Raw genomic sequence first — 23,620 nt, forward strand, 5'->3', positions numbered from 1 at the left:
ACGCTGGGAAGTAGACAACGCCTGTGATCAGCGATGTATGCTGGGAACGGCGCTGCATGCTGGGATAGCATTGACAAAGCGATCTAAACCAAAGTGACTTTTCAGCTTCCCGTGGTCGCTGAGACTTCGATTTCAAGGGGCTACAGCTGCGTTGTCTGGAGCACTAAAGCATACGGACATCAGGCTAGCACCGCCCAGTTAGAAACACGGGGACCACGCCCTCTTGCGAGAGCAGAACCTACCAGTCCTGCACGGCTCTGCGCAGCAGCTCGTGGGTGATTAGGCAGCTCTATCACATGACACAAGCACGGCTCCTGGTTGGCTCCAGCCGGGTTACCTAGACAACGGAGCTTGCGGCGCTAGGCTGCTCTGCACCAGTAGGTCTCCCGGGCTAAGCAGACACGGTTTGCAGTGAAGGCCGCGCACTCGCTCCCGGGCGGCGACCGAGTCCACGGGCCGCAGATGGGAGCCCAGGGCGCCGAAGATGCGGGCGGTCCGGGCCGAGACGCCGGCGCGGGAGCTCTTCCGGGACGCGGCATTCCCCGCCTCGGACTCCTCGCTCTTTTACAACTTGTCCACGCCTCTGGCCCAGTTTCGGGAGGACATCACTTGGAGACGACCCCAGGTGCAGCAGGTTCTCTGGCCTGGGCGGGTGTTGTGGATATGTTTCTCACGGAGGTGGACTCCGGGGTTAGCAGGACCTCGCTTTCAAGCCTATTCAGAAAAGGTGATAGCCAACCCTGAGAATTCAAATGAGGAGGACAGAAGCAATCGAAAGGCTTGTCTTTTAGATGTTATCTTGGGGTTTCTACTAAAATACACTCCTACCCAAAGTCAGGTAGTAGGGAGCTGTTTTGATATTAAGAAGGGATTAGAAGCAGTATTTCCAGCACCATCCCACCACCTAAGTTTTGTCGGGTGTAATTCAGCGCAATCTTTCTTGGCTTTGCACTTTGCTCTACATTTCTTCTAGTAGCTTTTGGCTTTGGGGTATGAACACCAAAAGGTAGCACAGAACACGGGGAGCGTTGTGCTTAACAACTGGGAAAACCTAAGGAGTTGCTTTTCAGGGCTCCCTTAAATGGCACAGGCAGGTGGAACTATGTATTGTTAGGTCCATGCATGCAACTCACAACAGTGTTACCCCTCATAGCCAGAAAGGGCTGTGGTAGGAGGGGTTTTGGTTATTGGGTTTTTTTTTTTTCCCTTGTTGCAGCTTAAATGGATGGATGTTCAAGCCTAGTGTTTTTGTTGGTGTTTTTTAGACGTGGCTTATCAGCAGAAAGACTACCGGGGGACAGCCTGTCCCACATGCATGTAGTGCTAACAGTGACAGCTGGCAGGGTTCCAGTCCTTGTGCTGCCTGCTTGGCACAGTGGTGTTGCTAAGCATCCTGGCTTTCTTGAGCAACACTGAGAGGCAAGGGAGAGAAAGAGCCCTGTTGGCCACGCCCTTGGAGTTTAGGTTTTGTTTTTACTTTAAAAGGGGGGTTTCAGAAGATGCGCCTAGTCCTACAGTGACTTGATGTGCGTGTGTGTTGGGGAGGCGTGGCACCCAGAGTGGGGCTTCCCCTTCTCAGAAGAGGAATGGTGAGTAGGGAGAGGACTTTCATGAGGGGTACTGGGAGGGGAGGAAGGGCTGAATTAGGTTATAAAGTGAATAAATAGATTTTTTTTAAAAAATGGATTTCGTATGGTGGCTCACAGCCATTTGTATGTCCAGTCTGAGGGGAATCCCGTGATCTCTTCTGGCCTCTGAAGGCACCACAGGCACATGGACACAGAGTCAAACAAAACACTCACACACAACATACAAGTAGGTGAACATGTTTTAGGTGTCAGGAGAGAATTAAGGGGTGAGTTTGTTGGAACTGCTCTTTGGTGACTAGGACACAGTATAGTGTCTTTTTGTTCTTTTCAGCACTTACTATTATATTGTAGCCATGTGAGTGTATCTATTTGTAATTGTAGCAACCATGGGGAACAAGACAGAAGAACAGTAGGGAAGAAGCTCGCTCCTGGGAGGGAGATGATGAACAGGGCACGATGGGGACTGCCCTTTTCAGTGGTGCTAGAAGTCAATGTTGACTTTCAGGTTAGCCTGACAGCTGGGTGGGTGGGCTTTGCAGTAGACAGCTTTGCGAATGCTTTGGGAGGAGTGGCTGTTTGAAGTAGAAGCCAGAGCAGGGATCGAGAGTGTTTTCTTGGGCTATTGAAATGGCCCTGCTGCTTGCTGAGCAGAAGGTAAGTTATTTACTAACAATGGTAATGGCCTAAGTGTGGACCCTGGGACCCACATGATGGAAAGAGAAAACTCATTGCAGTAAGTTAGCCTCTGCCCTCCATATTCACACTGTGTCATAGACAAACACACATGATTTATATAGATAGATTGGAAAAAAAAAAAAAGAATGAGTTCTTGCTTCCTGGCCAGAGTGATAGATGGGTGGTGGTCCTAAGCAGTGCCTGGCTTTCCTGCCTTGTCCAGGTGGAGTTGTCGGATAGATGGGTCAGAAGCTCAGGAAGAGCACGATAGGTGGGAGAGTCGGTTACAGTCCAGCTTAGAAGAGCCACTCAGGATCTGGAGGGAAGGAGTAGAAAAAGAGACTTGAGACTTAACCTTAAGCCTTAATGTGTAAATGTGCATGTGAGCACCCCGACAGGCAGTCAGCAACAGGTGAGATGCAGCAAGCAGTGACGGGAAAGGAGCAGAGGAGCCTGTGGCATCATGGAGCTACAGGGGGCTTCCATGCCCTTGAGGGTCGGGGGACAGCCATGAAAGTTACTAAAGGACAGGACATGCCTGTCGTATCTAACATCACACAGGTGAAATTGAGGCAGTGTTGGGGATGATTGACTTGCTGATAGTGAAGGGAGGGGCAGTAAGATTGGTCATTTCTCTGAGAAGCTGTCATTGAAGGGAGCCTAGGCAGGGAATACAGTGCTGCTAGCTATTAAAGATGGGAGATCTCTATCCCACTAGCGGGCTGGTGTGGTCTGCCTCCGGAATGGGATGCCTGAACAAGGAGAGGTAGCAAAAGGTGGGTGGGTGGCCAGTGGCTTTTATGAAGCAGAAGGACAGGTTGGTAGCTGAGGTGTCCAGGCAAGGGGAGTAAGAAGAGAGACAAGGCAGAAGGTATGTAGGATTGAACCTGCTAGACAAACAGTAGACTTTCTACAGTACAAAGGACCCATTTGATATTTGTCACCATAAATTTATAGAGTAGAGCTGATTTCTAAACTTATTTAAAAGGGTCCTCCAGAATTGAGGTCTTGCCATGGGAGAACTATAGCAAAGGAAGTGCTGAAGGACAGGGTGACAGAAGGACAGGGCGACAGAGAAGTAACCTCTCCTTCCATTTGGGGCCAGGAGCTCAGAGAATGAGAAAGTGCCTCCAGAGCCTGCCCTGGGTTCATGTGTTCTTAGCTTGAAGAGTAGCTGTAGGCGTGAGCTAACTCTGAATGGCTTGATTTCAGGAAATCTGTGCCACACCTCAGCTGTTTCCAGATAACCCATGGGAGGGACAGGTGAAGCAAGGGCTGCTGGGGGATTGCTGGTTCCTGTGTGCCTGCGCCGCCCTTCAGAAGAGTCAACACCTCCTGGACCAGGTACAGAGCCCACCTCAGCCTTCTTTCCACTCAGTTATTTCTAGTGCACAGCACAGGACATTCTTCCAGATCCAGGGCCTGCTGGGGCACATTTGTGTCTGTGCAGCATGGGTGGTGGGAAAGGTTAGGACACCAAGACAGTGACCCAAGTGCGTCCTGTCCACCAGACCGGAGCCACCCACACATGTGGGACACAAAACCAGGCCAACCTGGCAGGTAGAACAGGGTCAGCAGAGGCATTTTGTGTCTCTGGTTTGATTTTTTTTTTTAAACTTGATTGATTTCTTTCTATTTTTATTTTTTCATGCGTAAGTTTTAAATACCAACAGAGAAAAGGTGACTAAAACGGTCTTCTGATATGCAGTGCCGCATGTTTTAGGTTGGCTCATTGCTCGGTGTTTTCAGCTAAGGCAACAGTACTGGGGGGTGGGGATGGGGGTGGGGATGGGGGTGGGGGGTTACCCATTTGTGACTCTGTCCTGTCCCGAGCCCTGGGTTAAGCTTGTCCCTGTTGCTTCCTCCCCATCCAGCCTTGTTGGCATCTAACTTCTCTGTAAAGGAAGGCACTGATGCTGTCGTCATCATAGCTCCTGTGTGTCTGAGTGTTGGAGCCAGCGCCACACCAAGTCTCCCTAGTCTAGAGCCTGCCCTTCTCTACTGACAGAAGCTAGCAATGGGTGTAGCTGGCCAGTGACTGGCCAGTTTGGGGCACTTGGCTTTGAGAAACAAGAAGAGCTATTAGGCCAGTAGGTTATGGAAGCCGTGTGTGGTGGTACATGCCTTTGGTGGATCTCTTAGTTCAAGGCCAGCCTGGTCTACAGAGTGAGTTCCAGAACAGCCCAAGCTACACTGAGAAACCCTATCTCCAAAATCCAAACCAAACCAACCTCCCCCCCGCAAAAAAAAAAAAAAATTGGGTTACTCCTGTCTACCAAAGCTTTGGATTCAGGTCAAATGCTTATTTGGGGCAGTGAAACGTTGTTGGCTATAAGCTTTGGGGACATGAGTTATTTATATGAAAAGCTAGACTTTGTATTGGTGTGACATGGACATAAGATGTGACATCTAACAGAGCAGAGCCCTTTGCTCTTAGCAGGTGCTCATAGAGCTTCTGCCAAGACTGCATTGTTAGGACACTGAGTAATACAGGTGACGGTGGCTCTCAGGTGGACCCTCTCTCAGGTGACCCCTCAAGTGTCTGCAGTGCTTCTGTGGAGGCTGCCCTGTTGGGATGCTGAGGAACACACTGATGCTGATCCCATGCTATCTGTCTGGCCTCTCCTGTGTGTTAGGTCTTCCCTCCAGGACAGCCAGGCTGGTCTGACCAGAAATACCAAGGCTTCTTCACCTGTCGGATTTGGCAGTTTGGACACTGGAAGGAAGTGACCATAGATGATCGTCTGCCTTGTCTTGCCGGGAGACTCTGCTTTTCCCGGTGCCAGAGAGAGGATGTGTTCTGGCTTCCCTTACTGGAAAAGGCCTATGCTAAGTATGTACGATACAGAAGTGATGGGGTCAGCCAGGCTGGGTGGCTTCAGCACCAAGTTGCCTCCATGAGGCCCATCTCACCTCTCCTGGGCTGCAGAGTCCTATGTGTTCCTCAGGGTCCAGCAGCCAGTCCTGTGGGTCCTGACATGGACACTGGTTTTAGGACTATGGTATGCCCTCCCTGCCACTCTTTCCCTTCCCGTATTTCCCAGCACTCCACAGAAAGGTCCCCTCATTTCTCAGCCCCAGTGCAAAGATGCCCTCATGTATGTTTCTAGACATTCAACACAAGGAGTTTGTTGCCCTGTTTCAGGGGAGGGAGGAGCCTGGCATGGAACAGCGCTTGCTTGTTCCAGCCCTGCTCTCTCAGCACTCCCTCTACCTGGGGTGTGCATTTTGCACAGGAGACTGGCAGCTTGCTGGGCAGGTGTCTGAGCAGAGGGACTCAGAAAGCTAGCAGAATGTCATCCTTGGGACTATGGGGTTTGAACTTAGGATGGAGCCTCTTTGTCCCTTTGCCTTGTGTTTCGCTGCCCACACTAGAGAAGGGATGAGTCTGAACCTGGGCAGAAAACAGCAGGGATATGGCAAATGCTGACGTTTATGGCTGGGTGAAGATGTGACACAAAGCAGAGAGGCCATGAGAGAGGCGATCAGGGTGCCGTGAGAGGGTGGTTGGGTACTTTGGGGTGCGATGGATTGTGGGAATAGGACAGCCAAGAATCTCAGTGACAAGGTCATACTTCCTGTGCTTATTGGTTCCCCAGGGTCCATGGATCGTATGAGCACCTGTGGGCTGGGCAAGTGGCAGATGCCCTGGTGGATCTCACTGGAAGCCTGGCAGAAAGGTGGAGCCTGAAGGATGTAATGAAAGCCAGCGGCCAGCAGGACAGGCCCAGTGGTGGGGAGCACAGAACTTGTCGGCAGCTACTCCACCTGAAGGACCGGTGTCTAATCAGCTGCTCTGTGCTTAGCCCCAGAGCAGGTACATGGCTACAACTCCCTCCACCATTAGCTTGTTACAGAGAAGGAAATGAATCCTTGAGAGGCTGTCTTGGCTGTGTGTCCTCCTGTTACCCCTCCTCTAGAGAGAGGTTATCCTCTTTCTCCTAGACTAGTCCTTTCATGTAGGGCAAGGCGGGACCTACATCGTGTCCCCTGCTGCACACAGACAGCTTAGAAGCAGTAGCAAGAACAGCATCCAAGCTAGCCACACCATCACCCGTGCCCCAGTTGCTTACAAAGCAAAGTCCAAAGCCGTTTTTATCTTACTGACATATTAAGGTTCATGAGGAGAAATTTGTGTACAAAATAAAGAAAAAAGAAAAGCTCACCTAAATAGAACTACTGTAAACCACTTAGAACCTTCTAGTGTACTTCTTGAGTTTTTCCCTGAATGTATGCAGCCTTTTCTGGTTTTGTTGTATACCACTTTTACATAAATTGGAATCTCTCCCTCCACTGCTGGACCTGCTGTGGTTTTCTTGATCCTCCAGCAATGTTAAATAGTTCAGGTTTTTTTTTTTTTTTTTTTGCTGCGTTTTGTTTTTTCTATTGTTGTTTTGGTTTTTGGGATTTTGGTTTTGTTTTTGTTTTTTGAGTTTCAGACTTGCTAAAAACTTAGGTTGTCAAGTGTTGAGACCGTTGTCACTTATTACATGTCTGGCCATATCTTTCTGATGCAATTTTCTATACACGTTTAAGAATATTTTTATGCAGCCGGGAGGTGGTGGTGCACGCCTTTAATCCCAGCACTCAGGAGGCAGAGGCAGGCGGATTTCTAAGTTCGAGGCCAGCCTGGTCTACAAAGTGAGTTCTGGGACAACCAGGGCTACACAGAGAAACCCTGTCTCGAAAAACCAAAAAAAAAAAAGAATATTTGTATGCTATAACTTAGGTTCAGAAATAGCACTAGGGCAGCGGTTCAGTCTGTACAGTGTTACTGCACAGCGCGAGGCCGTGAGTTGGACAGCCAGCACCCAAGTAAAAAGTCAGGCATGGTGATGTATACATGGAATTCCAGCTCTGAGGAAGTGGAGACAGGAGGGTGCCTGTGGCTTGCTGAGAGACCCCCGCCTCAAAATAAGGTGGGCAGCTCCTGAGGAACCACCCCATGTCTGTCTGCCAGCCCGCGCACACATGTGTATGTGCCCCACCCACACATACCCACATGTAAACACAAACAATAAAATATGAACAAAGAAATAATCCAGAACTAATCGGTAATCACACTGGCCAGACCAACAACTAAGAGTTGACAAAGCCCTGGTCTTTGATCCTCAGACAGATCCTGGGATTCAAGGGGAGGGCCAGGGTGTGTTCACTGCTGGCCATGCCGACTCCACCCAGCCTCCCTCCTGAGGTGGGAGCTAGCCATTGGCCATAAGACTCTGTTGGTGGTGTCAGTCCTAGTGTGGGGGGAAGCTGATTCTTGAATTTTGGAGAACTCCTTTCTCTGGCAAAGAGCTCCTGGGACCCACTGAAGTGTCAAGGGCTGGAACTAAAAGGGACACCAAGAAGGAGCTGCAGAGTCCTTGGAACTAGAGCTGTGGCCACATAGGCCTTCCTGCCCTTTTTCTGGCTTCCACCCTCCTGGAATAGCACTGTTCTCCTCTTCCATGGCAGGGCCCTTTGTCCTGTGGTCTCTGGCCAGGTGGAATTCCTCTTGGCCTCAAGTCCTCAACATGACAGTCAGATGGTCTCACACCCATGGTGGGAACTGAGGCCCAGAGGAGGGAATGCTGTGTGCAGCATCGAATCCTGGTGGTAGAGAGCCAAGGCCAACATCAGCCCTCAGCACAGAATGCCAGTGAGCACTGCAAGTAGCTGGCCTGGCGCCTTAGCACTATGGAGACCCAGAGCATCTTCCACGGGCAGGGAAGCAGGAATCTGTATGTCCTGTCCAGTTTGGGGACATGGTGATGCAGGTCTTACACACGACTGGGCTGTTCTCATAGGTGCCAGGGAACTCGGGGAGTTCCATGCCTTCATCATCTCAGATCTGCAGGAGCTCAGGAGTCGGACTGGCCAGGGTATCCTCCTGCTGCGGATTCACAACCCCTGGGGCCGGCGTTGTTGGCAGGGCCTCTGGAGAGAAGGGTAAGTACCAGGCTGCACGTGGGAAGAGGGGTGGGTATCCTGGGGCATCCATGCCGCATTGCTCTGCTCCCCATTTGTGTCATGTCTAGCTGCCAGGATGGTGCTTGCCTTCCCGTAGGAAAGCTCGCTCTGCACTCATTTGTGTATCAAAGTGCTTGCTTTTTCTAGGTCTTGGAAGAACTAGGGTCATGTAACTTTTTTTTATGGGGTTTTACCTTGGGTATGTATAGGATAGTGAATGCTTTTTGTTGCATAGGGGTTTGAGGGTGACCCACAGCTGAAGTCCTCAGCTCAGTTTTAAGACCCAACTAAGCCAGGACCCCTTTGAGGCTTGGGAGCACTGAGGCTCTTGGACCCCAACTACCCTCTGTGTGCAGGCTGGGTCTAGTGTCACTAAACTGAGCAGCGCTCCAGTCAACCCAATAGCTCCTTCAGAGACTAAAGGGTCAGACTCGGCTGTGATAGCCTTAAGAAGGCAGCTTCTTTCCGGTGTGGGGTCCTCCTGGTAAGGAAAGGTTCTGAGGGACAGCCAGCACATAGGACGCATCTTCTATAGGACACTTAGTAACAGAGTTTACAGTGCAGTGTATGGCAAAAGTTTGAGGCTCTCCACCCCAGGCCCCTTCCCCAGGGTCCCACTGCCTTATTTACCAGTTGATAATACATCTTGAGCTTGCACTGAAATGAGATTTCCTGCAGAGGTGAAGGGTGGAACCAGGTAGAGCCAGCTAAGGAGTCTGAGCTGCTGGCCCAACTCCAGGAAGGAGAGTTCTGGGTAGAGGAAGAGGAGTTCCTCAGGGAGTTTGATGAGGTCACCATCGGCTACCCAGTCACAGAGGCCGGCCACCTACAGAGTCTCCACACAGGTAGGGCTGCCAGCAGGAGTGGACTGTCCTCTGTGAAGCCAGGAGCCTGCATGGGCTGGCACAGCAGGGACGGGTACCGTCCTTTCTGCCTGATTGACTGACTGGGGGTTTGGAGGTGGGAGCGGGTGTGATTCTCAGAGGGTGAGCTGACTGCCACTGGTCTGCTTACCTCAGCCTGTGGCTACAGCAGAGCCAGCTCAGTCCTCTCGGCTGACACGTGTGTTCTCCCACTCACTAGAGAGGGTGCTGTGCCATACACGGACACTGCCTGGTGCCTGGGTGACAGGGCAGTCAGCAGGAGGCTGCCGGAACAACAGTTGCTTTCCCTGCAACCCCAAGTTCTGGTTACGGCTCTTGGAGCCCAGCGAGGTGTGTGTGGCTGTTCTTCAGAGACCCCGGAGGCGTTTAGTGAGCCAGACTCGGGCACTGGCGGGTGCCAGCCCTGCACCGGTGAACCTCCCAGGCAAAGATTACCAGGCTGTGGGCCTGCACATCTGGAAGGTAACTGCATCTGCTGGGCCCAGGAGCTCCCACCCTTGGCTATTGATTCCTTTTCCCATGTTCTTTGGCATCAAACACCTCTGATAGAGCAACGGAAGCAGCTGATTCAAAGTCCACCCACCCCACCGCAGAGGTGGAGGCTAGCTTGATCTCTACAGTCCCCATCTTCCCAAGGGAAGAGTTTCCCATTATACTAGGGCTGCTGCTTGCCTTGTGTACCCCACCTAGCTGCCTTCCTGGTTCCTCCATTACAGCCTGTATGTGTATAGGGTTATTTTATGGTCAGGCTGAGACATTTGGTCAGTTTTACAAACTAGTATCTATTTCCTAGAACAGGTAGGTCAGGAACTGCTCTTTGCTTACTCAGTGGCTGTATTTTAATCTTGTGTATCTTGATACCATGTGACAAGTCTCACCACTGTTCATTGACCCTTTTTTGAGTGGGGGCCTATGTCATGGTCCTTTCCTCTTGCAAAAAGAAGTTACTGGAAAGTACCTTCTCCAGCATCCCCCGGGCTGCCCTGGCCATGGGCCTTTTTGAACATGGTTCTGGATTTGCCTATTTTGACCCTCTGAAGGAAGCCCTAGGTCTTTGGCATCCTCACCTGGCTCAAGAGGATGGATGCTATGTGCTCTGTAGGCTTAGATTTTTCAGAGCAGGGAGGAGCAGGGAGCAGAGGTCCAGTGCCTGGGTGTGACTCTCAGCCTCCCACCTCCATTCATGCAGGTAGAGAAACGGAAGATCAGCCTGCCCAGAGTCCTGTCTGCACCCCCTGTGGCTGGCACTGCGTGCCATGCGTATGATCGTGAGATCCACTTGCGTTGTGAGCTCTCACCAGGCTACTACCTGGCTGTCCCTAGCACCTTTTTGAAGGATGTGCCAGGGCAGTTCCTGCTCAGAGTCTTCTCCACTGGGAAAATCTCCCTCAGGTAAGGAGCCAGTGCTAGCTAGGCCTGGGGAGGAGCTAGGGTGTGCTCAGTGTGAGGGTAGGACTTGGGCAGGTTCCTTTGGACCAGGCTGCCAGTACCCTCTGTGTATCGTCCTGCAGTGCTGTCAGGCTGGCCACCAAGGATGCATCGCCTGGATCAGCCCTGCCTGCAGGCGAGTGGGAGACTGTGCAGTTGCGGGGCTGCTGGAGAGCTGGCCAGACAGCTGGGGGCAGCAGGAACTTTGCCTCCTACCCCTGCAATCCCTGCCTCCCCTTCTCCGTTCCTGAGGGTGCTGGCCCCCGCTACATCCGTATCACCCTGCAGCAACACTGCCGGCTCAGTGACAGCCAGCTGCACCCCATTGGTTTCCATGTCTTTCAGGTGAGTTAGGTTTGAGGGGAGGTCCGCGACTGTGACACAGAGGCTGGCTTCTGTCATTTGGGCCTGGTGGTCCAGCTAGCTGGCCTCATGAAAGACTCATTGCATGTTTCACAAAGACTATTCACTGAGGTCATTTGGGGTAGCTCACCTCACTCCAAATACCCTCCCTGTATGAGGTCATTCCATCCACTGCATGCCTCCTACCTGTGACCCTGGCTGGGCTCTGGACTTCTCTAGGGGTTCTGAGGGAGAAGCCCAGTCTCACCCTGAGGTGATGTGGCCCCAGGCAGTTACTGTAGAGAGGCCTCGCTCACTTACACCACATGCTGTAGTCACACTCCTTGGGCAGTCTCACAGCCCATCCTTCCCATGTCACTCAGTTCCAAGTGGGATTGGCAAGAGCTGTTGTATAATGGGATCAGGTAGAGCAGGGCAGAAGTCTGGCCTCAGTTGGAAAGGCTGTAGACTCGAGAAGGGCAAGAAGGAGGAGAGACCTGTACTTGGCCACTGCCAGTAGCAGGACAGCTTGGTGGTCAGGCGCTACAGCCACAGTCAACAAGCCCAGAAGATTCCAGATAGATATTTGCATGGTTGAGGCAAAGCTCTTTCAAGTCTGGCTCAGGACTTCAAGACACATGCTCTGGGAACTGTACTTTGAGGCTGTTAACCCCGGGGCAGTCATAGGTAATGGAAGAGAGGCCACCAAAGGGCCTGAGCGTGTGGGTTCTGTGCTGGCCTAGGGGCTTGCTTACACAGTTTCCCTGCCAGGCTGCTGTGGATAGGGAAGGTTCAGTGAGTCCCAGGTCCCCCCAGGCTGCTTCTTCATTACTTCCACCTCGTATCCGGCAGCCGGGAACACACCGATCAAAGTTTTAGTTGGAGAAGGGGAGGAGAGAGAAGTGCTGTGCTAGAGGTCAAGGGTCATGGGCTGCAGACTCCATGGTGGCAATGAGGCTTCCGATCCCATGAGGCCATATCCACTTTGGGCCTTCACATCACAGTGGTCATTGACAGAGGGTGTGTTGGGCTACAGCAGGATTCACTGTTCTGAGTGGAAACATGTATACCTGGAATGCAGGTGACATGGCCAGGAGAGACCAGGATTTTTTCATTAAGAAAGTTCTGTTGAGGGCTGTCGGTACATCCCAGAAAGTTGGACTCCTTGAATCTTGAGTCAGGCCACCTGAAACTCCAAATAGAGTGCCCCTGCCCAGGGCCCATCCAGTACTCTTGAGTGCTTTTATGTAGGGGCCTGGTTAGTGTGTGTGAAAATCTGATGTTCTTCAGGGTCGGGTACCACTGGCAGGGCCTTTGACAAGGGTGTCCTGGCTCCATGGCTCTTCTCCTTAGCATAGTGGTTCCATGGCTCGAGGATTGAGAACATCAGGTATACCAGCTGAGCCAGGGCAGTACTCCCTTAGCTGGTGCTGTGCAGAGTGAGAGCAAACCATGCCACCCTGAATGGGCCTCCATGCCAATTGCACTGTTGCCCAGGTTCCAGCAGACGGTGAGAACCAGGACGCGTGTTCCCTGCTGCTCCAGGAGCCACTGCTAAGCTGTGTACCACATTGCTATGCCCAGGAAGTGAGCCGCCTCTGCCTCCTTTCTGTGGGGAACTACAGGATTGTTCCCTCCACCTACCTGCCAGATACAGAGGGTACCTTCACGGTAACCATAGCAACCAGAATCGATAGGTAGGTCTCCAGGCCTTGGAGGCTAGCAGGGGTCAAGGCCCACAGCATTGTAACTTTCTTCCCTACGAGCCTTGTGCTTGGCCTACATGTCCAGGCTCTTGCCTTTCTAGCAGAGCCAAGAAGTGGGCCCGTGGACTTTAAGACTCCCTGCTGGTCTAAGCCTGGGAGTAGGGCCTGGGTCTGGTGGGAGGTCTGTCTGTAAGGCAGTTTTGGGAGATGACTAGATATTCTCTCCACAGGCAGTCCATCCACAGCCAGGAGATGCTGGGCCAGCTGCTCCAGGAGGTTTGTATGTGGTACCCTTGCCTCGCTTGGCTCTCCTGCCCACGTCTGCTTGGTGGTCTGGGTTTTAATTCCCTCACCCTCCTCCCAGTAGCCTTGCTGCAAGTGGCCTCTGAGATAAACGGTGCTGTGACACCCTCATAAAGAGCCACAGGATAGCCCTGGGAGCTGGGTTGTATCGTTCTCAGGTGGTGTCTGGAGGAACAGTGGGGAGCAAAGGGTGGGACCCAACTGTACCTTCTCCCCTGCAGGTCTCCTTTATGGCAGTGATGAAAGCCTGACACGAGAACCTGTGTGCCAGCCATGGCCAGAGTGGCTGCTGCCCCTGTGCCCAGCATCCAGGTGCATCTCCAGCCAGCCACAAGCCAGCTTCTCGTCAGCTCTGGGGGCTGGCTGTGGACCTTGGGGCTAAAATAGGGTGCTTTGTACTGGATTGAAGACATCTCGGGTCCAGTGGGTGCTGCAGGGTGGGGCTAGAACTCCCAAGTGGTGTCTTCATTCCTTAGTGAAGGCCAGGAGATTCCTGGGGCCCGGGTTTGCTGTGGAAAGCTTTGCGGGATCCACATACCCTTCTTGACTTTGGAAGCCTTACACTAGGCAGGCAGACTGTGACAAATGCTAAAACCTATTTATTACTTGAAATATTTTTGGAATGTGACTTTATAAATAAACATGAATAATTTATGGATTGGTCTTGTTCCAAAAAGCCCAAGGCCAAATTAACATTCTAGTAGCCAGCTTCGACTGGATGGATGGGTGCTGGGATGGGTGAGGGCGGCTTGGGCTCTGGAGGAGATGGGGAATGGGAAACAAAAGATTCTGGCAGTTGGCGATTTTGGCATCCTACTCTGGCCTCCCTGAACTGCAGTCTCACCTGGACTGTGACATTCAGTCCCAGTGATGTGCTCTAAGTGTAGCAGTCATTTCTCTAAGTCCCAGTTAGGCGGTTGCAGTCCGGGTGGCTGCAGTGAGTGGGCCTTCTGGACTTGCATAAGCTGATCTTGGCTGGACTGTTACTGCCACTCTTGTGTCCTACTGTAACAGGCTTGTGCATAGGCTGGACCCTTAGGCCTGTACGATGACAGAATGGTTCCCTGCCCAGTACACAACCATGGAGGAGAGGCCCAGAGTTTCTGGAGGAACTTGTGGTCATATTGATGTGGACAGCAAGTATGTCCTCTGTGGGCGGGACTTTGGACTAGGTTGAGGTGCTACCCATCCATGATTGGCTTGGTCAGATGTCTGGCTGATGGCCCTCTACATCACCTCTGTTAATACACCATAACGTCCCAGGGCAGCTATTTTTGGTGGCTCTATTATTAACAAGAGCTATCACCTGGCTTGTCTTTTGGAATTGGATCCTACAACCCATGGCATTTACCAAACCCTATAGTGTCCTGCAGAACTAGCTTAACTAGGGTTAGAGCAGGCCCGAGGGCTTGACAGGATGTAACCTGGTCGTTCCTTTGGAAGTAACCACTGAGGGCTCCAATCAAGCTGGACAGCAGCCACCTTCCGATCTATAGCTGCTCCCAGGGCCTCTGTCCCGGTCATCACAGCCCTCTTCTCGTCTCCAGCTACAGTGCTGAGTCTGCCATCATATCCCCTACCTGTGCACGTCTGTTCAACAGCATAGCAAGTAGCAATTGAACTAGACAGGACATTCACACTAGTCAGGGTCTGCTGTCCCCCCATTACCTGTGACAACCGGTTGTTCTTCCTGGGTAATTAGTAATTCAGTCCCGTGGCCTAGATAGTGTTTTTTCAGACTGAACCCCCTTTTCTGGAGGTGCACAGCAGAACGGGATCTGGGGCAGCTTATTTGCGGAGAAAGAACTCTCTCCCTAGAAGACACTTGGGCAGCCCCAACCTTATATTTAGGGTTTTTAGAGGTATGGAAGCAAAACCCCCTGGCCTTTGGGTTCTACCTGACTCTGTTGCCTGTGCAAGGCTGCCTCCCAGCTAAGGTAGGCCCTAAGGACCTGTTGATGTCCCACAACAGCCCTTCCCAGGGGTCCACTAGACTAACATGTTTATTATTGGCTGTCCCTTCCCCTCTCAACAGCATCTGTTTTGGTAGTAGCTCCAGTGACATCTCAGGAAGACTCTGAGGAAGGCTACTCTGCCTTACAGCTTGCAGGAAAGATCCTTAAAATGCCTCTCCCCTCAGGCTGCCCAAGGAACAGATCAAAGCCTCTATGAAGTGGGCTTTTCCCAGCTGACAGAGGTGTTAGAGATCTGCTGAGGGCTTGGAGGCAGCAGGAACCCCACACCCTTGCCCGGAATTCCACAGCACCATGCATCTTCACAAGTGTCACCACATGCTTGTCTTGGCTCTCGGAAGAGGCCTTTTGAGGGCTGCCATAGTACTGAACTATATTGCTCTTTGATGTGCATCACCCCCAATGACCTCCAGGAGGCGCAATTAAGCTGTGGGTCACTCTTTAAGATCATTGGGACATTTCAACTAGACCCTGCCTTCCATGGTCTGAGAAGTTCCAGGTGCCTAGCTGAGGCAGGGATGAAGAATAGGCACCAGGCTGTTGCTTCTCAGGGCAGCCCTGGTTTTGAAGGGTTAGCATAGACCACTGTGGACACCGAGAATGTCAAGGGCTGCCAAGGAGTGGCACTCCAAAGCTCTGGGCACCACCAAGATCTGAAAGTCTGCCTTCCCTTACTTGGCACCTTGGGAAGGTGTTTAGGACACAGGTGGAGACTCTATGAGGGGTTTTAGTGCTTGTGATGTTAGGGTCAAGAGCTCACTGCCCTTGGTATGCCAAGCCCTGTAGTGGCAGTTCCCACTGTCATCTGGCCTGCAGGACTAGCTTAACTAGGGTGGGAGCAGGCATTAGGGCTTGGCAGGATCTTGGTTGTCAACCTGACAGGAACTTGAGCCACCCAGGAACACCAAGAGTGTCTGTTTTCAGAAGGTTAACCGAACTAAGCAAAACCATGCTGAGTGTGGGGAGCACCATCTGGGGTCCCAGATGAATAAAAAGACACAAAGCAGAATACCAGAAGTTGTCTCTGCTTCCTGACTGCGGGTGCCCTGTGGCCAGCTGCCTTGTGTTCCCACTGCCTACTTCCCACCACGATGGACTGCATTACTTTTCGTGAACCAAAATAAACCCATCTAGTTATTTTAAATCAGGTATTTTGTCATAGCGATGAGAAAAGTAACTAATACAGTATCTTTATAGAAGGGACCTTAGAGGGTCCCCTTACCTCTCCCACTGTATGAGGCTGCAGCAAGATGACCAGGCATGAACCAGCCTCTGGGGCTCCAAGACCTTGGTTTTGGACTTGTAGCCTCCAGAAGTATCAGGTGAGTGTCTATTGTTTATAAGCCATTTAATATATAAAGCAACCTGGATGGGAACTCCGGGTTCCTGGGAAGAGCTGAGGCTCCTCGACAGGACTCCTCTTCCACGTCCAGAGCGGCGACGTGCCTGCCGAGCAAACTATCTTTGGTGGCAGGGAAGGGCTGAAGGTGGACCCGGAAGATCCAGAAGGGCAGTTTGGGTGTGTTTGTGTGAGAATGTCTCCTTCCTAGGAGACTTTGGCCCCTCTACTAGCTCAGCCCCTTCCCAGCACTACTTCCTGTTCCAGGGTAGTGGGTAAAAGCCTCCCGAGGCTGTGTGCTGCCCAGTCTTGGCTGCCCTTCTCTGACCTTTCTCACCTCTCCTTCCTCCTGAGCTCAGTCGACCTGGAAGGTCCAGAGCCTCTAGGGTGAGTATGGAGCCCTGGTCTTGAGAGCACGTGGTCATGGAAGGGCAGCATGGGATAGAAGGCGAAACAGGGTGGGCTGGGCTGCCGGAACCTTGGCGAACATCAGGTCAGCCAGTAGCCCCATGCTCTGCTACTGCACTCTCCTGACCCCTCTCCCCTCCCTCCCTTCCCCTATCTGCTCTTCTTTCTTTCTTCCCCCTCACTCCTCCCACCCATAAGCATGCCTTACTAACCTGCAGAGCTCCCTAGGAATGCCTCCCTGGCTTCTTTTGATACTTGCCAAATTTAACCCCTTTTACCTGGAAGAATCACCTTATTCTTGGAAACATGCTGCAGCCAGCCTCTGGGCCCTCCCCAGTGGAGCTGCTCTCTCAGAGGGCCTTTCCTGGTTTGGTAGGGCAGGCAGGCTGACCTTGCTGGCTGGGAGCATTTTCTGCACGTCCCCCTGGAAGGGAGCTCAAACTTCATCTGCAGAACTTTGAGTCATCCACTTGGTGCTGAACCCCCAGCCGTCCTTTTGTCCTCAAACAGCACCCATATAATGCTGCCTTGAGTCTGGGCCTGTTGGCCCTTTGTCTCAGGGGACACAAGTGTGAGGCTCTGTCAAGAATGTGTGCAGTTCTTCCACCCAGACCACAGCTCAGGCTAGGCTTACTTTCAGCTCCTGGGATACTTGCTCCTTTGCAGCTGGCCAGTTTACCTGCCAGAAAGTTGTGCCTAGCTTTGGTGGCTATGGTGAAGGCTTCTGGGCCAGGGACCAGTGACTGTGCTTTGTGGATGCCCAGAGCCTGGAAAGGTGTCATGTCAGGACACCTGTGTTTGAACCTATGATTGAATCCTAATTGATCTGGGCTTGTCCCTCATCCTCCAGGCCCAGCGAGGATACTGAGCAGGAAGCCCACTCAACTTTCACACCGAGTCTTCATCTCCCAACCTCACTTCATCCTGAAGACACTAGTGTGTCTAGGTTGGTGGCAGGCACACTGCCCATTCTAATGCCTTAGATGTAGCCGAGATGTTCAGCATCCTCACCTTGGAGCCTGTGATCCTTTAGGGAGGACCATCTAGACACAGGTAGCCTCAGCATCCAGACAGTGAGATGGCAGATGAACATACAGTATGGTGGTAGATCAGCTGGGGACAGGTGGTAGATCAGATGGGCTAGCATCCTCACACATGGTCCTGTGGTGTGGGGAGAGAACTTGGAGAACAACCCCATCACGAGGCTGGAGGCAAAGCCCTTATGGGACATAAAGATTTGAATATTAACATCATGGGTAATAGGGAGTTGCCTATAGGACTGTGTGTGAGTTCTCTTTGGTTAAAGTCGTGAGGACCTCTAGAAGGCTGTGTAGCAATGTGGGTGGTTGCCTATGTTGAGTGGTAGGCCATAATCTAGTGCAGCCAGGAAACCAGTGATATGTGCTGTCCCATGCTGCACTGGATCCCCCTCAGGGTTTGCCTCAAGAGAAGCAGTATCTTCCTCTCCTGTCTGTCTAGGGTTGTCTTAATTTCTCTCAGAACACAGGCTACACACTTACTCCTAAGTGTTTCTGTGTCCCTAAGAGGTACTCTAGTTTAAGCTTCTAATTGTTCATTGTTGTACAGAGATACATTGTTTAGCCTATTACTACAGCATCCTATAATTTTCTAATTCACCTGCCAGTTTTAAGTTTCTTCTTTCCTTATTATTATTTTTTTTTGTAAATACAGCTTCTGTATACGCATGTTTCAACCCTAGGTGACAAAGCTGTTTCACTCTTTCAGCGCCACCCTCTCCCACCCTTGTGTTCTCTGGCTGCCCCACCCCTCCTACCCCCAGTGCCCGTGTGATAGCAGTGGCAAGAGCCACTCTGTCTCTGAATACAGAGGAAAAACTTTAGCCTCTCCCTGCCTCGTGTGAGGTTTCCTGTCGGTTACCTCTGGGTGTTCTTTTTCATGTGTGGGGAGGATTCTTCCAGTCTCAGACCACTAAGAGTTTTGTCTGTCAGAACAGGGTATTTTGTCAATTATAAATATATCTGTACTTACTGAGGGGATTACATAAATTATATGAATTTCATTTTTTTCCTATTATGTGATGAATTCTCTGGCAGGTAATGATAAAACTAGCCTTATACTCCCGGGGTACTGTTTGATGGCGTGCCATCAGCTTACACATTGTTGAGTCTAATTGCTGGGGTTTGGGGATGATTTTTCATGGTTGTGTTCATGTGTGACTCTGGTCTTAACACTTTTGTGTGCAGTTGCACGAGAGGACAGGGCCTGCCTTAGAGGATGCCCTGTGGTCTGTTTCTCTGAGAGATTCTGAAAGTAGTCTCAGTAGGTTCAGCTCACTTTATCCTTGAATGCAGATGCACCTCACGAGGAACACTATCAGCGTGGAGTGTTTCCTTTATAGGAGTGTTTTGAATTATGAACTCAAAAACTTTAATGGATGGGAGCAATTCTATTTTGTGTTTTTGATCCTAACTTTGGCAAGGGGTGACTTTTAATAAATTCATCCATTTTATCAAAGTTGTCAAATGTATTTGGTTAAAGCTATTAATACCCTTTTACTCCAATCGGTAGAAGTTTCTCAAGGCTTTTCTTTCATTTCTTGTATTAGTGATTTGTACCTGTTTTGCTTTGAGCAATCTAGCCAGAAGATTGCCAGTTTTACTTACCTTTACGAATAACCGCGCCCCCCCCATGCACCCCCACCCTGCCCAAGATCTCACTAAGTCGTCTAGGCTACCACTGAAAGTGCCACAGGCCAGAGTAGCCTTGAACTCATGACTTTCCTCCTTAAGGCCCCAGCAAGCTGAGGTTGCAGACTTTCACCACTAGGCCCAGGTTACAACAGCTTTCAACACCTACTTTCTTGTGTTGAAGGGATGGCTCAGTGGTGAAGAACACTGGCTGTTCATCCAGAGGACCTGGGTTCAATTCCTAGTATTCACATGGCAGCTCACAACTGTCTGTAACTCCAGCTTAGAAATAAAACTATTTTCTTGGTAACATTTTGTTCTGACACATTAAATTACCATTTTTCCTTTCTTTTGTTTGTTTGGGTTAGTTTGTTGTTTTTCCAGCCCCTAAAGTGGAATCTCAGCTCCTGAAATAAACACGGAAACCACAAATTGCCCTGTAAGCACAGCACTGGCTTCTCCCTGAGTATTGATAAGTTCCCTTCTCAATGCCATTCAGTCCCAAATGCGTTCTATGGCTCTTCCGGTCCTCATCGATCTGTGGGTTGTTTCTAAATGTGGTGCTCTGGGCGCATTTCAAGTTAAACTTTAAAAAATACATATATTTTGGTTTTTTTGAGACACAGTCTCACTATAGAGTTCAGGTTAGTCTTGGATATATAGCCATCCCCCTGCCTCAGCCTCACATGTACTGGGATAGCAAACATGTGCCACCACACCCAGCTTTTTGGGCTTTCTTTAGATGTCATAGCTCTTTGTTATTGATTTCTAGTTAAGTTTTGTTATATTTGAGGGACATACTCTCTATATAAACTTAAAGGCTGTTTAAAACGTTTGTGTGTGTATGTATGTGTGTGCGTGTGCAAGCGTGTGCATGCAAGTGCATGTGCATGTATATGTATAAGTGCGTGGATTTGGGTCCCCAAGGAGGCCAGGATATTGGGTTCCTCTGGAACTGGCAGTTATAAGCCACACAACATAGGAACTGAACTCGGGTCCTCTGAAGGAACATGTGTGCTCTTAACCCCGAACCATCTCACCAACCCCTTTTCAATGCTTTTGCTTTAACTTTTTGAGACAAGCTCTTGTATGTTACCCAGGCTGGCCTTGAACTGCTGATCTTTTTGCCTCAGCTTCCTGAGTGTGGGGGATTACAGAGATACACCACAGTACCAGACTTAAAGCCTTTTAATTTTACAGAGACTTCCTTTACAGGCTGACATGTTGCCTGCTTTGACAGTGTTATATGTATTTGTACTGGCTGGTTTTGTGTGTCAACTTGACACAGGCTGGAATTATCACAGAGAAAGGAACTTCAGTTGGGGAAATGCCTCCATGAGATCCAGCTGTAAGGCATTTTCTCAATTAGTGATCAAGGGGGGAGGGCCCAGCCCATTGTGGGTGATACTGTAAGATCCCCTTTTGGGGACCCCCACACTAGTCTCGGGAGTGAGAGAGCACCCAAACAAACACGAGAATCTATCTTCCTGTAATCACATGAGGCAGTAATGACGGAGCTCCTGACCGACATGCATCCTACACAGGAGATAACGGATGTTGGCCACAAGGCTCGAAAGCTTGGGGCTTTTATGGGGTAAGGGGCTTAGGGGTGTGGAATTTAGCATAGCGACACACTATTGGCTTATTTAAACATCAGCAGAAAAATTACATGTACGTGCAGGGTGTCAGAGTTCTGTGAGTTGTTGACTCAGTTTAGATAGCCCTGTTATGTCATCACATTTCTCTTTCTCTTTAAGGTTAAGCTGTTCCCAGGAATGTTTTAACTACGGGGCATACCTGGGTTTGTTTTTCTTTGTTTTCAGCCCCAGGCAGCCTCTAGGCTCACAAACAACCAGCAATTTCTGAGTACTTTATATGACTTACAAGTCTTGAAATTTCATCTTTCTTTCAATACCATCTCTGGGCTTGGATTCTATAAGAAAAAAATCTGAGCAAGCCAGAGGAAGCAAGCCAGTAAGTAACATCCCTCCATGGCCTCTGCATCAGCTCCTGCTTCCTGATTTGGTTGAGTTCCAGACCTGGTTTCCTTTGGCAGTGAACAGCAATGTAGAACTGTAAGGTGAATAAACCTTTTCCTTCCCAACTTGCTTCTTGGTCATGATGTTTTGTCCAGGAATAGAAACACTAAGACAAATTGGTACCAGCATAGTGGGGTATTCATGTGACAACATGACCATGGTTTGGGGAGGACTGTGAAAGGACTTTGGAACTTTGGGCTAGAAGATCCATTCGGTGTTAAGAGCTCTGTGGGGTGTTGTGTAGGAGCTTGGAAGATATTGTTGAGAACAGTGCAGAAAATGGAGGGCTGGCTTGTGAAATTTCAGAGGGAAGATTAAAGACTCTTATCAGGGCCATTGCTATTTCGATTGGGAAGATTCTGTGGTTCTGGTTAGCTGGGGCTGAAGAATCAGCTGTGATTAACAAGATACCAGAACTACTAAAGCAAAAACTTTGCATTACTGGGACTATTGATGCTGGTTAGCTGGAGCTAAGAAATTAGCGGTGATTAAGAAGAGACCAGCATCATTGGGGTGACACCTTCTGGGAAGTGTTTTCTGAAAGCACAAAGAGGCTGTGTTCCAGAGATAACCAAGGTTGTACCCTGCGCTGCAGAAGGACTTGGTAATGTGTAAGAGTCACCCAGGTGGTACTGGTTGTGAAGGCATGAAGGGGTCATGAAGAGCAGCTGAGGCTCGGCACTGGGAGAGATCACGGAAGGTCATTGGTGAAGGTACAGTCTCAGTTGCTATTGATGGCCCAGGACTGAAGAGGTCATGCAAAGGGGTTGAGGCTTAGCACCATGAAGAAACTATTGGGGAAGCCTAGTTAGAGCAGAAGACAGCAGTGTTTTGGAGATGCCAGTACCATGAGATGACCACCAAGAACAGCAGCAGCAGTGGAGTACAGGCATCTGGAGCCTAGAAGACAAGCTGTGTGCTACAAAGGGCAGAGCTCGAGAAGTGACCCAAGCACTTGGAGGAATCCAGAAGTCATGAGTGATGTTTCTAAATGTGGTGTTTTGGGAGCATTTCAAGTTAAACTTTAAAAAAATACATATATTTTGGTTTTTTTGAGACACAGTCTCACTATAGAGTTCAGGTTAGTCTTGGATATATAGCCATCCTCCTGCCTCAGCCTCACATGTACTGGGATAGCAAACATGTGTCACCACACCCAGATTTTTGGGCTTTCTTTAGATGTCATAGTTCTTTGTTATTGATTTTTAGTTAAGCTTTGTTATATTTGAGGGACCCAAGCCCTTGGAGGAATCCAGAAGTCATGAGTGGATCCCAGACACTGGACGGTTGGAGTTTGATTTTGATTGTGACTGTGCCCTGATATTATTCCCTCTTGGAGGAAGAAAGTATTTTAGTGGAGCCCACAGTTAAGAGACTTTTAATTGTAAAAAGACTTTGAAGTTTAAAAGATATTGGATATTTTTAAGGGATTGAACTTTGAATATATAAAAACTGTGGGACTTTTAAAGTTATTTAGATCTTGGGGATGAATAAGAATGTAAGGATTGAGCCTTAATAGTGATGTGTTTGTGTGTCAAGTTGACAAGGGGTCATTTGTACTGGCTGGTTTTGTGTGTCACAGAGAAAGGAGCTTCAGTTATCACAGAGAAAGGAGCCTCCCTTGAGGAAATGCCTCCATGAGATCCAGCTGTAAGGCATTTTCTCAATTAGTGATCAAGTGGGGAGGGCCCATTGTGGGTGTTGCCATCCTTGGGCTGGTAGTCTTGGGTTCTATAAGAAAGCAAGCTGAGCAAGTCAGGGGAAGGCAAGCCAGTAAAGAACATCCCTCCATGGCCTCTGCATCAGCTCCTCCTTCCTGCCCTGCTTGAGTTCCAGTCCTGGTTTCCTTTGGTGATGAACAGCAATGTGGAACTGTAAGCTGAATAAACCCTTTCCTCCCCAACTTCCTTCTTGGTCATGATGTTTGTGCAGGAATAGAAACCCTGACTAAGACAGTATTAGAAGATAATCCTTGTCCCACTGTTGCTAGGTGTGGTGTCCTATAAATTCCATTCAGGAATGATCCAGAGTAACATGTCCTGACTAATTTTTGGTTGCCTGTTCTGAGTTCCTGTGAAAGATGTTAGAACTTAGTGCCAGTCTGTTTGACATTAATACACCCAAGCAAGCTTTCTTACTATTTGTGCTCCAATTTTACAACTTCTCTACTGTTTTATATTGTTTTTGTTTTACTCTTAACTTTCCTTTGTGTTTAAAGTGAGTATCACACGGCCAGCATAATGTTACATCCTGGTTTTAAAATTTACTGTAATAATCTTTGCTTTTATTTTAGTTCTAGGGGGTATTTGTGTG

At 49.9% G+C, this 23,620-nt stretch overlaps 1 protein-coding gene across 1 annotated transcript; it reads left to right on the forward strand.

The window, feature by feature from the left end:
- The first annotated feature begins 15 nt into the window (after nt 1-15).
- Nucleotides 16-13,569, forward strand: Capn10 (calpain 10). The gene is made up of 12 exons (XM_021158554.2): nt 16-625; nt 3,477-3,608; nt 4,901-5,097; nt 5,864-6,081; nt 8,054-8,195; nt 8,895-9,061; nt 9,300-9,562; nt 10,290-10,492; nt 10,612-10,873; nt 12,368-12,567; nt 12,807-12,852; nt 13,101-13,569. Exons 1-12 carry the CDS (start codon nt 485-487, stop codon nt 13,128-13,130), a joined length of 2,001 nt encoding a protein of 666 aa, XP_021014213.1. The 5' UTR covers nt 16-484; the 3' UTR covers nt 13,131-13,569.
- Nucleotides 13,570-23,620: the final 10,051 nt, after the last annotated feature.

This window comes from Mus caroli, unplaced genomic scaffold, assembly GCF_978045245.1.
Source record: "Mus caroli unplaced genomic scaffold, Mus_caroli_1 scaffold_1, whole genome shotgun sequence".
NCBI lineage: Eukaryota > Metazoa > Chordata > Mammalia > Rodentia > Muridae > Mus > Mus caroli.

Excerpts from the sequence above, each read along its gene's own strand:
- Capn10 (XM_021158554.2), top strand. The coding sequence starts at position 485 with ATGCGGGCGGTCCGGGCCGAGACGCCGGCGCGGGAGCTCTTCCGGGAC. Across the intron at positions 5,098-5,863 it reads CTGGAAAAGGCCTATGCTAA|GGTCCATGGATCGTATGAGC; the intron begins GTATGTACGATA and ends TTGGTTCCCCAG. Across the intron at positions 6,082-8,053 it reads TGTGCTTAGCCCCAGAGCAG|GTGCCAGGGAACTCGGGGAG; the intron begins GTACATGGCTAC and ends CTGTTCTCATAG.